At 38.2% G+C, this 15,793-nt stretch overlaps 1 protein-coding gene across 3 annotated transcripts in view; it reads left to right on the top strand.

The window, feature by feature from the left end:
- The first annotated feature begins 31 nt into the window (after nt 1–31).
- Nucleotides 32–15,793, top strand: part of SCYL2 (SCY1 like pseudokinase 2) — a 41,359-nt gene continuing 25,597 nt past the window's right edge. Inside the window, exons 1-3 of one of the 3 annotated variants that reach the window (XM_037388737.1) lie at nt 32–217; nt 5,109–5,313; nt 13,261–13,418. In XM_037388737.1, the coding sequence (XP_037244634.1) occupies nt 5,137–5,313; nt 13,261–13,418 (335 nt within the window). In that variant the 5' untranslated portion in view covers nt 32–217; nt 5,109–5,136. The remainder of the gene's footprint in view (nt 218–5,108; nt 5,314–13,260; nt 13,419–15,793) is intronic. The other 2 variants (XM_037388738.1, XM_037388739.1) reach the window with 2 other exon arrangements.

Genomic DNA, 15,793 nt, shown 5'->3' with positions numbered 1-15,793 from the left:
CCCCGGCCACCGCCCCAGCACCGCCCCTCCGGGGCGGAAGTGAGGCGCGCTGCGGCCGCCTCCCTCCCCGGCGCTGTGCCTGCCGCTGTCGCTATGGAGTAGCTGGAGCGGCGCTGGGGCCGGAGCGAGAGACGGAGCCGGCGTGACAGGCGGTCCCGCCGGGCCGACAGGGCGACGCGTAGCCGGGCGCTGCGCCGGCAGCTTCTCGCGGGCTCAGGTAAGAGGCCTGTCCCCCGCGCCCTGCGGTGAGAGCGGCTGCCCGTGGCCTAGTGGCATTGCGCGGGTAGGGCAGGGCCCGCTGGCTTCGGAGGAGCTGGGGCGGCGACCTGGCGTGCCAGGAGCCCGGCGCTGCGGGGTGGAGGGGAACGGGGCCGTCCTAGGGGCGCCGTGATGGCGTGAGTCGGGCCCGGCGGGACCGCTGAGCGGCCCGGGCCGGCGGGTCGCGAGTAACCTTCCCGCAAGCGCCGCTCGCCTCGGAGCGCGGCCGGCGCCCGCCCGCCCGCCCGCCGCGCAGGGAGCGCTCACCGGCCTCGGGGCCGCGGGAAGCGGGGAGTCCCTGCGCGCTGCTGGCGGCAGTTTCTCTCGGTGGAGCGGTGCGAGCCCGGTCTCACCGTAAACAGCGATAAATGCTTTGTCCGGGAGGACCGGCCCGCAAGAGACAGTGCAGGGGTTTGTGCGGTATATAGGTTAGGTTTTGCCTGTTAGCAGGCGCCAGGCAGACCCCCGTGCATGCATCGCTGAATAAAAATCAAGAAGGTGACTTGCAGCGAGGGCAGCTATGCCGTACCTGTGCAGTGCGTCGTTGCGTTTGATCCTCCTGTTTTTGTGACAAGTGCGAAAGTTTGGTTGTGCCTGAAAAATGTTCGGGTTTGGTTTTTTTCTTTTGTTTGGTGGAACACAGTTGTTCTAGCACCTGTTTCTTCTGTGAATCCATCGTTGTTTGGGTCAGATGGATGGGATGGAAGTTTGAGTTGGGTGGCATGAAGTACCCACGCGCCTGCCTGTTGCTTTGGTTTGCAAAGGGGAGTCCCAGCTTGATACAGGCCCAAATACTGGTAGAGTGTATGATGCGCAGCTGTACAGTGTGCGCCCATATACATTCATCAGATGAAGCTTTAAATTAGTTCAAGGATAACTTTTAAATCATGCAGTTGTTTTACATGAGTGAGAAAAAATGGTGAGGAATCTTTGTACTGGATTTACCTTTATTTGAACAATTTTAATGTTTCACTTCATTTCTTATTGTTATCTTGACTGTTGCTTCTTACCCTGCTAAATGATTAAGTCGTCATTGTGCTGAGGTATTGTTGCTGATGTACATCAGCATAAAAACCATTACTGATTGTGAGGGGAATTCATGAAAACAACACACCAACCATTTATTTTTAGGATTAGTTGCGGGTTTTATGGACCTAGTATCAGTAGCATTAATATTACCCATGAAATTCAAACAAGAAGAAATCAAAGTTCTTAAACGTTTATTGTGTGTCCTGTGTTGCTTTTCTGAATGCTGTTACTCTTAAGATCGTATGCTTTTCTAATTTATTAACCTTTTAACTTGAAATGAAACTTTCATTGTGGGTGACAGTTAATTGTCCTGTGGTTGTTCATTTTTCTATAATTAGTAGTTCAGTCTTAAAAGAACGGAAGAAACCAGTTTTCATGCAGTTGAGAACTGAAGTTGCATATTTCAGATATGGTTAAATCATCATGGTTTGTGGTGTTATACATAATACCCAAAATGAGGTTTTTTGCATGGTTTTTCTAGGTACATTGTCCCTGTTGATACATACTGCGTTTTTATGTAATAACATTCATTTTTATAAAACAAAATACACTATATTGGGTTACAGTCCAAATTTTGACATGAGGAATTCTACAAATTTACAGTTAGATGGATGTAAACTTAAAACCCAGGCTGCTTATTGAGAAGTAAGTTTCTCAGTAGTCCTTGCTCAGTAGCTAAATTTAACAGTCGTTTGCATATTGTCAAGCTGGAGAGGAACAGGTTGGACAGGGTCTACCAGGCTTGATTTTTAAATCCTAACCCTTCAGACACTGGAATGTTGTTAACATTCTCACCTAGTGGCTTTTCCAGGCTTCTCACTGCAGTCAGTCTGTCACCCACAGTAGAGGGCACTTCTGATTTGATCAATGCTGCACCGTTTTTCCACTACCTGTATAGAGAAGCTCCCTTTCAGATTTCTTCATAATATCTCCACAATTAATTTTGCGAAGTCTCTCATTAGTTTTGAGAGTTCTAACGCAGGATTGTGTTGCACTGATACTAGAGAAGGTTTGATGGCATGAAGGGAATGAAACAATGCAAAAAGCACAAGATTTAAAACCAAATAAATTAGATTTGTTGTTATCTCAAACTTATTAGGATTGATTTTATAGTCATTAGCATATAGAGTTTGCCCCATGGAATAGCTGCAGAATAAAATCTCTGAGAGCTGGAAATACCTGTTGCTCTTATTTAGAATACTCGGAGATCCTTGTTTCTATGTATTTATCAGGTTAATGAAAAGTTCCTTTATATAGGGGTATTAGACATTGGCTAACAGTAGTTTGGTTTAGGGCTGCACATTAGGAATTGCATGCATTTTTCCATAGCGCAATTCATGAGGTAAAATTAATATATTGTAATAAAATGTCACGTACTGTAGCAAAATTACTTAATAAAGGAATTCTGTTTCCATAACTTATTTCCAGCTATGTTCTCAACAAAACAGTTAATAGATACCAAGCAAGTACATCATTACTCTTAAGATTATTTCATTGTATTCAGACTCAGCTTCTTGTGTCTAAAACTCAGTCCCCATAATTGACCAGCTCCACACTGAACATGCTTGTAGTCGTATCTGGTTCTGCTCCTGAGTAGTAGTCCTGTTGGAACCATAGCTATTTCTGATTTTAAAAGTTGAGTATTTGCAAGATCGAGATCTGTGCAGCCAGATACCTTTCTTTTTTATAATATATTTTCTTAAAACTCCTAGTCTGGTTCTTCATTTAGTAGCACAAAGTTGTGTCACTCAGCTGACATGGAAACTGGAGAAACAGCTACGGAGCCACAGCATTAGTGCAGTTCTACATTTCAGTGTGGAAGAATACTGAAGGTGGGATGTAGCTGCCACAGTAATCAAGGTAGAGCGGCATAGCTCTGTTGCTTCCAACACTGTGCTAGCATCAGTGTGGAAGAATACTGAAGGTGGGATGTAGCTGCCACAGTAATCAAGGTAGAGCGGCATAGCTCTGTTGCTTCCAACACTGTGCTAGCATTTGCTTAGGACTAAGTTAATAGAGTTACACACATCTACACTGGAAAGAAGTGTTGGGTAACTCCTACAACTTCTTTAGACTTCTTTTAGTATGTTTATTACCTCTTCTAGAAAACAAGCCTATCTTTCTAATTTAATGTTAATCACATTATTTGTCCTGATTCCTAGTGGAAGCAGATCTATAGTACCAGGGGGAGAACATGGGCATGTCCAAATAACTTGAGTGTGGTTGATATCAGTCAGGTTTAATTGAGGTATACAGGTGTCAAAAATAAGTTTCTACAGGTTTTGTGAGATTAAGTAGCTGTGAAGAGGAAACAGACTCCATCTGTGTCTTGAATCTGGAAAAAGCTGTGGCATAAATGCATGTATTGTCAGATGCCAGATAATCTATGTAGACAAGAACATATGCCAATGTATATAATACAGTGGGAAGAGCTTTAATGTGTACAAGCAAGCACCTCACATCCAATCAGAAGGGCTTATTTTTTCCAGTGCTTAGATTATTTGTTAATGTCTTTTGCTTCTTTTTTCCTTGTTACTGGGACTTGCCAAACATCTTCATCACAGCAGGATCTTGTCTTTCCATTTGAATGGGAATGATATTCTCTAGTTCTCGAAGAAATAGTTTTACACAAATTATATGCCAATAAATGGAGTATATGACAAATAAGACCATAATTGCAAACGGTATTTCTGCAGATTTGAGTACATTTGCTGATGTGCTATGTTAAGTTTATTTTGCTATAGGTTGAAGGAATAGTACTCTTCACACCTTATTTGAAAGACAGAAGGAAGAAATATCCTTAAGTGTTGCTTTTGAATCTACCACATAATACTGATTTCAGGAAATCATTTCTTTGTGCATTCTCTCTTCATCTTTTCTCACACCAATAAGGAAGATTAACGTCTGTCTTTTATTTGCTGTTTGTTTCCTGTCTTCATTCTTTCTTGTGTATCCATTATCAAAGACAATTGCATAAATGGGACATAGGCTTCAGAACTTCTGTCTGGCAGAATAGGCAAGTCAGATTTTTTGGAACTGATTATGACAACTCAGGAATCTGTGGAAGTACACACTACAGGGGAGGAGGAACTAAATTGTAAGCTGCCACAGTCTTTTAGCTTTTAAATTGGCAAGGTGATTTAAAAATCTTCCTTGTGCAATTTTGTTAAAATAAAGCATGAGAAGATGGTTTCTTTTTTCCTTCCCCTGCAGCAACTTATTAATACTTAGAGTCATTAATACTTAGGTCATACAAATAGTAATGTCAGCGATCTGATGGGTAAAATACTGAATTTTGAGCTTATAGTTTGTCAAGCACAGTGTAGGAAAGAATGTGTTTTTGACTCGTCTTCTGTATAATACACATCTATTCTTTTGTTAGTCTGGGATCTTAAGCAATCTTTCCCTTCAGAAAACCTGTAGTTCATGAGTAATAGAATTCAGGGTTCCTTTGGATTTAGTTCTCTTTATTGCCTGATACGGATATACAGGGTGTGAACCTTTAACTTCATGGGAGCAGTTTATAGATATTCAGTTACCTATTTTCAAGAAATGATTGAATTTCTCAGTCCTTAATTGCTTTATTAGATCTAATGAACAGTGATCAAGTTTCCGAGGAGTAGAAGCAATGGCATGTGATATGTGTATGCATGTGAATATGTATAACTGCAAAGCCCTGGAAGTTAAATTTCAGTATTCTTTTTGTGGGCTACTCCTGTATCCTGTTGGATCTTTGGTTGGATGTTACAGCTTTCAACATGTGTCTCATGTTAACAGAAATTGTGAGAGGTCTGTGAAGCATTTTTTTCTTGTCTTTGTAGGATAATACATTGGTGCACAGTTGAGACAATGGAGTCCATGCTGAATAAATTGAAGAGTACCGTTACAAAGGTAACGGCTGATGTCACCAGTGCAGTCATGGGAAATCCTGTTACCAGGGAATTTGATGTTGGCCGACATATTGCCAGTGGTGGTAATGGTCTTGCTTGGAAGATATTCAATGGAACTAAGAAATCAACAAAACAGGTGGGTTGTCAAGTAAAGACCTAAGTTTATAAGCATTAGATAACAGACTGATAGGTAGCAATTGGTAAGTGGCATTTAAAAACAAAATCCAACTGGACAGACTAACGCTAAAGCTAGTACTATAAGTGAAATGAAACGAAGAACTCAACATTATTTAAGTATAATGTTCTCAGCTACATAGGTGATAATTGCTTTAAACCTTCACTGCTGGAGAAGGAAGTGGTTCTGCATTCAGAGCATACAGTTTGAGACCAAGATCAAGAATTAATCTGAGTTAGAGGTGATCTGACAAGAAGGAAGAAGTTTGTTTTAATATGGATCAGTTCCTGAATGTGTTTTACCTTGCAGCTTTTTTTGGCAGAACTGTTGGCTTACAGTTTAAAGTAATCATGAAGTATGCCATCACTTGTTCTCAGCAAAAGGGACTCTTTTTTTGCTCAGCTGCCATACAGAAATTGAAGAGTCAGAAACGTTAAGTCATGAGATAGAGGAGGTTGTAGAGGAAGTGAGTCGTGCCTTCCCTGTGCTGCTTTCAGATCAGTATTATTCCCTTTTAGTTTCCTTGAAGTATTAGAATTTAGAGCACTAGTATATAAACTTCTGACTCACTTGAAGCCACATGTGTATATGATAGTGGGATTGTGACTTTGGAAGAAGGTTTGCCAGAAACAGAGCTTAAGAACTGTTATTATACAAAATTATTTCGTTGTACTGGAGAAATGTGAAAAGTCTCTTTTCAGACTTGGAGAGGAAATAGAGTTTTCAATGAGTAAATAGAACTTGCAATGAGTAGAAGTGTTAATAACTTAAAGCCTTCAGTTAAACTTGATGTAGAGTCACTTAGACAATGAATCAGCTTGCTACAGATGAACCAAAAAGAAATGGACAGAAAGGAATAACTTCGGAAAACATACACCAAATCTGTTAGATGGTGGGAAAATAAACTGTAGCAAATAGAGAAGAAATATACTATGCAGAACTGTCTCCTCACCTGGAGTACTGTGTTTAGCTCTGGGGCCTGCGGCATAAGAAGGATGTTGACCTGTTGGAGTGGGTCCAGAGTAGGGCCACAAAGATGATCAGAGGGTTGGAGCTCCTCTCCTATTAGGAAAGGCTGAGAGAGTTGGGATTGTTCAGCCTGAACAGAGAAGGATCTGGGGAAGCTTTATAGCAGCCTGCCAGTACCTAGAGGGGGCCTACAAGAAGGCTGGAAAGGGACTTTTTACAAGGGCATGTAGTCATAGGACAAGGAGTGATGACTTTAAGCTGGAAGAGGGTAGATTTAAATTAGATAGATGGAAGAAATTTTTTACTGTGATGGTGGTGAGGCACTGGAACAGGTTGCCCAGAGAAGCTGTGGATGCCGCATCTCTAAGTGTTCAGAGGCCAGGTGAAACGGGGCTTTCAGCAACCTGGTCTAATGGAAGGTGTCTCTGGCTATGGTAGGGGAGTTGGAACTAGATGATCTTTAAAGCCCCTTCCCACCTGAACCATTCTAAGATTCTATGAAATAATCTGTGGAGAATGTGTGATCTGATTGTAGCAGAATTTGAATAATGTTAAGCAGGTATTTTTTCATGTTCTCAAGCATTTGTCTAGCTGTTGCAGAACTCTGTAGTATTTTCTGAATTTAGCCAATGTACCAGTTGGGATTTTGTTAAAAATCTTATTTAACTATACAAAGAAGTGATAGCATTGCAGGTATGGTAGTTGTGATAGGTTTTATACAATCTTTGTGCCCAGTAAGAATTTGACCTGTAGCAGGTGCAGCTTTAAGGTCTGGAGAGTTGTAGTGGTTTCTTTTACTGCCTAATTGACAGAGTGTATGTAACTTGGTTCCTGTCAATCATGTTTTTCAAGCTTTGAATGGCCACTGATTTTGCAGTTTAGTTAGGTGTTAACCACATGTGGTCCTGGAGTATATCTGTAAACACTGGCTAACGTGTACATTTGTATGCCATCATTAGTTATTAAAAATAGAACAGCGCTTGTACTGCAGGCTATTTCAGATGGCTCGTGATTTGACATGCAATTACCATTCATTATTAATACTACCAGTGAGGTAACACCAGGTCAACATTCAGTTTGCCATTGCGGAATAAAACTACACAGCAATACAGTTTTATGTTGTGTTTTATTGCAATATATCTGTTTTTTAACAATATTTCTTACTTCTTTTGCATGTACCTTTTGAATATTGGCTGGGCAATATGGAAGTGGTTGACTGTCATTTTCCAACTGGTAGCAGTCATTTTTGTGAAGTGATACACATTTGCTGTATTGGAAGTGTGTGTATCTAGTTAGAAGCTACAAACAGTTTTTTTACAGTAAATGTGTATTGTAATCAGACAAGCAGGATCTAAGGGCCTATTTGCCCATGTTGTTGTCACTTTACATTAACACAAGTAATAATTTTAAGTTATTGTAGCCAGATAAAATAGCTAAATTTTGAATTTTAGCATTATAGCAGTAGAGCTGATCAGAAATATTTGTTCTCAGGATAAATGGAAGTCAGTAGTCTTACAGAAGCTGGTCAGCTGAAGTTAAGTTTTCAAATATGGGTTGATTCGCTTCCTATTTTAAGTCAGTGGACAGTTACAAATATTCCATATATGGTGAGAGTAGAAATGTATGATTCTATTCCGCTTTTCAGAGTTCCACCTGGTTCCTGCCTTGCTGGTTTTCTTGGATTTCTGAATGGTTACTTTTTTTAATGTGTCTTGTCTTTTCTTGCTTACTTTGTGGGTGACTGAATAACAATCTGACAGAATATGGGGCAATTACTTACCTGTGTACATATGTTTGTCTGATAATATTTGATAGCTGATTTGCTGCTGTTTGTTTGAAAGATTTATGAGTCTTTTTGGCAATATGTGTATACATGAAGTAACGTGGTAATTTTACAGTATATGTTTCTGCTTATGGATTTAACTTTGTCTGTATGCACTTACATTTTTTTCCGGTACAATATGGCACTTGTCCTTTCTTCTGCTTAGAAAGTGCAATCATAAATAAAGAAATAGGTTAACGTCACTTAATGTTCTTGTTGCCAGCTCAGTCATAACACCAACAGAATTAAGGAGATAATGGTTTACACTGAAAGACTACTGTCGTTGTGTTTAACTTTTATTGTGGTAATACTTAAATATATTAATTGTAGGTAAGTAAGCTTTCTGCTGTTTTGGCTGTGCATATAGTAGCTTTGAAATGAAAGCTTTCTACTATTCAAACTTTAAAGGCTATTTCATTTTAAAACTGAAGTAGTTGTATTGTATGCCTTACGACTGAATGAAATGAATGGGAGAACAGAATTGTAAAAAAACATTGGCAAGCTTCTAAAAATAAGCCCCCCAAAAGCTGGAGGAAAATCTTTTTCTGGCAAAACCCAGAGTAATCCTGGAATGCTTTCCAGTATTTTAGATCAGAGACTCTTTTGCTTTGCACAGTGGGAGGCTTTGCTAAAACATCATGTATTTACATATTGAGCTACGTTTGATTATTCATTAAAAAATGCATGCATGCATATGGTTAAAATAGAGAACAAAAATGAGAGGGAAAACAAACATAAATGTTCTAAAATCAAGCACTCTGACTGCTACCTTAAAATTTCCTTTGCTTTTAGATTCATGACTTAGTCTTTAACGTGATCACATTTAATTTTTTTCCACGAGAGCGCTACATTATTCAGTCCACAGGATGGATGGGGAGCTGTAGTTATTAAATGTTTTGTGTGGATTTTTTTCTTCCTTGTTGTTCTGTGCTTAGTCTCTGGCATTATTACTCCACATTGTTCAAAATGTCGTTGAAAACAGAAGGATTTCAGTTTCTGTAGCATTCATCATTATAGTGCTTGAACATTCTACAGGTGTTGTTAACGTGCTTTCTCAGTACGCAATGAGATGAATAGGAAGAGGTATTGCTATTCCATTATCATTATTTCCACAGCTTTTAGAGTCTTTAATTTAGAAATGTTTTGTAGTTTTGTGTGCATCTTTTTCGACAACAGTGTTTTTCTGAGGTCTTGCCTTCTTCCTCTTGGGAGCAGGACAGAAAGCATCACATGCATTAGTTGCTTGGTTGCCTTTTTCTGGTTAGGGAGAATTATTTCTCTCTTCTTTCCTCTTTCCGTTATTTTTGTTTAGTTTTTCTAGCAATTGCATTGGCTAAGGCAGGGGCAGAATTTTTGCATTCTCTTTGTTTTATAAAGTGTTTATGTGGGTAAATAAGGACATATTTTAAACTGTCAGTGCGTGTTTCAAACTGGTGCGTGTTTCGTAAGGATTGCAGGATTGCAAATGGATGTGGAAGATGCGGTGGGTTGACCTGACAAGTAACCAAGCACCCACACAACTACTTCCCCACCTGGAGCAGGACGGGGACAGAAAATAGGAAGAAGAAAAGCAAGAAAACTCATAGGTCAAGGTCCAGACAGTTTAATAGGTGAAAGAATCAGGCGGGGAAAACAAGCTAAGCAAAGCAAATTGCTCGCTACATCTCACAGGCAGACCAATATTCGAGCTAGTCTCCAAACAGCAGCCACATTGGAAGCTGCCTTCTTCCGCTACCCTAGTTTTTATCACTGAGCATGACGTTATGTGATTTGGAATGGCCTTTTGGCCAGTTTGGGCTGGCTGTCCTGGCTGTTCCCCATCCCAGTCTCCTGCCTACCCATGGCCCACTCACAGTGTGTGGGTAGAGTGGGGGAAAAAAGAAAACCTTGACCCTGTGCAAGGACTATTCAGCAATTGCCCAAACACTGGTGTGTTGTCAACATTGTTTTAGCCACAAATCTGAAACACAGCACCATATGGGCTGCTATGAAGAAAGTAACTCCATCTCAGCCAGACCCAATACAAAGGAAAACTGCTCAAAGAAGCTGGGAAAAGAAAATTGGGACATTTAGTGATTAACAATGTAAGGATAGAAGAACCTTTATGAAGGGGTGTATCAGTGAATACCAGGACTTTGGCTAATGGTCAGCAGGATTCCCCTGAAATACACAGGCACAGTCAAAGAGAACTGATACACACTTTTCTGTTGTGTTCTAGATGAGTTAATATGATTATAGTCCAGTTAAACCATGTCCTGTGTCTTACATGTTGTAAACAATGCTTACTCTTGTTTGCACAGGTGGTGTTTAATTCCTTGGCAAAGGCATTGCAGAACTTAAGCACTGATCTTTTCAGCAATTCATGTTAAAAATTCTGAATTGCTGGCAGTAACAACTGACATTTTCTTGAAAGTCTTCATCCTGGCAGACACTTGCATGGTACACAACATAGAGCTGTCTGATTGTTATCACTGAGCTTTACCTAACACCACTTTGAAGTTAATGCTTGGCCTAAACGTATGGGAGGTGAGACAGGTGTGGGCTACCTCATGTTTGTTGACAGAACTGCGATTTACACTTAGATCTCAAGTGGTCGGTCTAGTCTCCTACATACTTGTCCGTATTTCCAAATGCAAGTATTACCAGTATACTGTGTTGACACAAGAGCATGTTGAGCAAGGTGTGTATACTTGCTATCACATAATGAATGAAAATTTGTGTCGCTAAAGATAAGGGTTGTTTTGTCTCTGCTTTTTCACTTTCTGTGTATTTTTAAAAAATATATTTCTATATTATATAAAATATATAAAATAAAAATATTTTAGTCTTTTTATGTCAAAATTATTTTTATATCACAAAGTCAGAATTATGACACAACTGCATAATTAAATAACAAGTAGTGATCTGCAGGAGGAAGCTACTCTTCAAACCTGTGAAGTGAAAAAAACAAAGTGGAGGCTCTCAGAGCTTTCTGTGGAAAGAAGTAGTTACTATGTAAGCCTTTGCAGGCTTTCATCTCAGTAAGGGATTCTATTTCCTGTAATTACTTTCATGGAAACTATCAGCTACAGTCAGTAGCCCTCCTTTTGGGGGTTGAGTATCAGTTCTTGTAAAACAGAAAAGGAAAAATAGAAATAATGTGTTCATAGCAAAAATTTGAGGGTTATTTGGTTCACACAGCATAAAACCTTGCATGCTTTTAAATGTTTTCAAGTGTACTATATAGTTTCAATACTTTTTGTGCATGGAGAGTGTGTTCTATGGCCAATGACTCGGCTCTCCATTTGTACCACAGTATCTGATGACTTATGAGGGTTAAGATATTATATTGTTGATATAGAATTCCGCATATAAAAATCAATGTTGATTTTTGGTTCAATGAAATTGAATTTCAGAATGCTGTATTTTGAATTATTAATATCAGAACATATTTAACATTTTAGTGTGCATGAGCAGAGGTGGCTGTATGCTTTCTTCTTGTATCAGACATATTACATGAAAATGAAGGTATTGAAAGCAAGTTGTCACACAGCTCAAATTATTTTGATTCTTGGCACTTCACAATAACTAAGTCTATGTGTGAGCTAATTTTGGATATGTAAAAGTTCTGTCAAACTTCAAACAAACAATGCAGGATTGTAGCAAGCACCAACAGAACTTATTTATAAGCATTGTGAAATCAAACCATTGCTGATGTCCCATGCTATCTGATTTAAGCATTCACTTTCTGATTCTTTTGACTTGTCATTGAACAGAGTGCTTTCAGAAGTGCTGTATTAGCTTGAAATTTTGTTATTGATCATGTACTGCTCAATACATTCACACTTTGTACTGGATTTTTTTAAATAGTGGGTATAGTATATATCTTCCATCCCCTGTCATTGGTTCCTCCCTGCCTTGTGTCAATGTTAATGTTTGATCCATGACACCTAAGAGCTGGAGCAGGGAGCTGGTATGGATAGGAGCAGGAAAAGCATAGTTAATTGAGTTATAGATGTTCAGCTGCTGATGGCTTAGTGAAACAGGAATCTGCCAAAAAATAAACCTCAGTTTTTTTGCTGTTAGACTGAATTTATTTTTTATATAGTCTATTTCTAGAAGTCTTTTTTTTCTAAAAAAAATCAATAATGTAACTGTTCTTGTGAGATTTCAATTAGAATAATGGTTATAAAATGCACAGTACAAGAGCATAGACTTCCTCTTGGGACTAAAAACTGAATTTTCATGTAATTTTCTACTGGTTTCTAGCCTTTATTATTATTCATGATACTGCTGCAGGAGTATAAGGAAGTCTCTCTTTCACGGTAAAATTTTAATTCCTTTTTCTTTGATTGATTTATTTATCTTATGACTTCCAAGATGGTGAAATAATCTAATTTTTTATTTCACGTCCATCTCTGTAATTTCATAGTTTTGTATAAATTTCTTAATTTTGTCCCACTCCATTTGCAGAGATTGGTTGGAAAAACTATTTTCTCTGTTTTTAACATCTACTGTATTTCTGGGACTTCTCTTTACACATCTTTAAGCATTAAAAAATTCTTAATATTGTGTCATGTGAATGGTCTGATCAGATTAATTGAGTGCTGTGACTCTAAATTATCTTCCATGAATGTCTAGTTTAATATAGATCATACTGATTTGGAGCAGGACACTGAGACACAGGATACTGAGACAGGGTCTCATTTATTAAGGCACCATTTGATATATTTAATGCCAAATGAATGCAGATATGCTCAGAATATTTTAATTGTTCATAGTTGATGTAAATGCTTTCATCTACTTAAAATCAAGCTGATTTCTGTCCTGTGGATCTGCTGCTGTGTCACTGTGTAGATATGGGTTGTAGTTTACATATTACTGTTTGTAAGAGAAGGAGCAGTAGTACCTTAACTCTTAAAATAGATATTCCAGAGGTTATATACAGTAACCTGTGTGATTATGACTGGGACAAAATAAGGACAACGTGTATTGATGTATACATTGAAAGACTTATTGCATTGGTGGGATTGTACTGTTGATTCAAAAAAATGTGTGTGTGTTTTTATGTAATTGTGTATAGGCTTTTTTTTTTTGGCTGTGTTACATACTGAGTTAATTTTGTTGTTTATTTCTAGGAAGTGGCTGTTTTTGTCTTTGATAAGAAACTAATAGACAAGTATCAAAAATTTGAAAAGGATCAGATAATAGATTCTTTAAAACGAGGTGTTCAACAGCTAACCAGGCTTCGACACCCTCGTCTACTTACTGTTCAACATCCATTGGAAGAATCCAGGTAAACTGTAGTAAAGTTGAGAACAGACTTTCTTAATCACTGTTTTGTTATTGGACCTAAAATATCTGGAACATTCAACACATACATCTGATGAGATGCAAGTTTACTGTATTTACTCATGTGAGAATGGTATTCATCAACTCTCAGACTTTTTTCCCCCCAAGCCATAGGATGCATTTTTGGTGTGAATATAGTTGATCTAATTAATAATCTCTTGCACGATCTTAGTCCAGTTGTAACTATAAGGCTACACATGACCCTTACAACATGAAAATGTGGTATGGTTTTCTTCCAAAATTTTGTTTATACATTTATTCCATTTATGAGATCTATGTACTTAGTGCATGTGAGATTGGAGATTTTTGGTAAATTGTATGTGTTGTGGCCACATACGTGCTTAAAAGGTCCTCACATGCCAGTCAAAGGAGACAGAATGTGTGTTTTTGTAGTGCTTGTTTATGTAAAGTGGTCACTAGGCACAATAATGGGTTAGTCTTAGAGATCCATTGTTCAACTGTAATGATAACAACACACTAAAATCTTACAAATAAAACGTTTTCATGTTACAATATAAAGCTGATACTGAGCCTGCTGAGGAAGATGATGACATTTCAAAAGTTTTTTTCCAAAGTAGTTTTTCTAAATGGTAGCCTAATAGCAATACACGTTATGTTTCTTTCCAAACTTCTACGTTTTTGATTGTGTCTGTTAACCTGCATTTTTTCGAATGTGCTGGCTTCTAGGAGCTGATTATACTATAGGAATGCTTCTTCATCTTTGTGATGCCTACCTTGGGGAAGATTTCTTGTCTATTCGTAGATATCTTTCCTCCACTACTAAACACATTTCGCATTAGCAAGGGTTCAAAGCTGTCATGGCTGTATGGTTCAGTATGCCCCTTACAAAAGCCTAAGGAAGATTAATCAGGTAAATTAAAGACAGCTCTCAGTACTATACAACAGTAAATAAACTATTACGTGGTAAATGGCCTAGGGTCGTCTTGGTCATAGTGTATGCAAGTGAATCCCAAGAGTATTCTCCAGGCTTCTTCCAAAAATTGTCACACGATTTCGATTGACTCGGCAGCTGTATCTGTAATTATTTTTTCCCTGAACTCTGCACTTCAGAAGAAGAGGCTATGATTCATACCTGGAAGTGTTAAGAAAGCTTTAATGCTGTTCTTGTGAAGAATTTAAGCCTTTTGAGTAAAATTAACGGTGTAGTAGTACCCTATGCCTAGTAGAAACACCGGCAGCACAAAACCTGTCTAGTTGCTTGCTGTGCCAGAAACTGATGTAACAGTTTTTGGAGGGGGTTCATAAATGAAAAATTTGCTTAGAATATTTGTGTGTGTAACCTTGTGCAAGCATGCTGTAAGATTTCTTTAGAATTGCACATTTTTTTCAGAGTGCTTATTCTTGAAGAAATCTGTCATGTGTTCCTTCTGGCTAGACTGTACCTGGTCTTTTTTTGTGTCTCCAAAGTAACATACAGTTGTTTCAAACTGCTTAAGTTCACCCTTTATTCCTTTTTTGTGGGGCAAAGGGACACTTGGTGTACCTGCAGAGCTGAAGTAGATATAGAAAGAAAGGACATAACTTTCTGAAACTAGTGTGTAGCTTTTCCACTATTAGAATATTTCTACTCCAACTTATTGGTACTCACCATAATTTAGTGTAAATATATATACATTTTTACATGCATTTATATAATGAATAATTATTTATACAAAATATTTAATATAAATTTACTTATAACTGGTCTTGAATTCCAGTAACAGCACAGATGAGCTATATTATTCTATATTTAACTTGTTACTGGAGAAAAGGATAAAAAAGCCAAATTATAAGTTCACTCATGATGTCATTACTACCCATTAAAAACAGTAGTAGTGTGAAGAGTCTCAGATACTTAATTTGCCAGACATTCCATCTGTTGCTGTTTTTCCTGAAGCATATACATTTTTGGCCATCACTTTTATTTTTAACTTGTTTTCTTTTTATTATCTTACACTGCATTTCATTTTGATATTATTCAGGGAACTGTTAAAGAAGCAGCACTGTATGGCAGACATAAGCTTCTGCAGTATTCAGTTGCTTTAATTAGATTTGGCCCATCCTTCTGTTACTCTGGTTTGGGTCCTTTTGTTTAATTAGCTCCTAAAGTAAAAAATAAACAGCCATCTTTTTATTCCCTCAAAACAACAGCAATCAGAGTGTTTATGTTATGAAAATGACGGACTAACTGTTCCCTAGGTATTTTCTGTTATCTGTGCCTTAACCTTAACTAAATGTATAAGCTAAGGGCTTTGTCTTTCTGTGCTCTGATTCTTCCTTGTAATTACTACACAAACAAGTTTTATAGTCCTGGTTGTG

The sequence above is a fragment of the Falco rusticolus genome, chromosome 5 (assembly GCF_015220075.1).
Source record: "Falco rusticolus isolate bFalRus1 chromosome 5, bFalRus1.pri, whole genome shotgun sequence".
Classification (NCBI taxonomy): Eukaryota; Metazoa; Chordata; class Aves; order Falconiformes; family Falconidae; genus Falco; species Falco rusticolus.
This window is presented reverse-complemented; position numbering and strand designations above follow the sequence as displayed.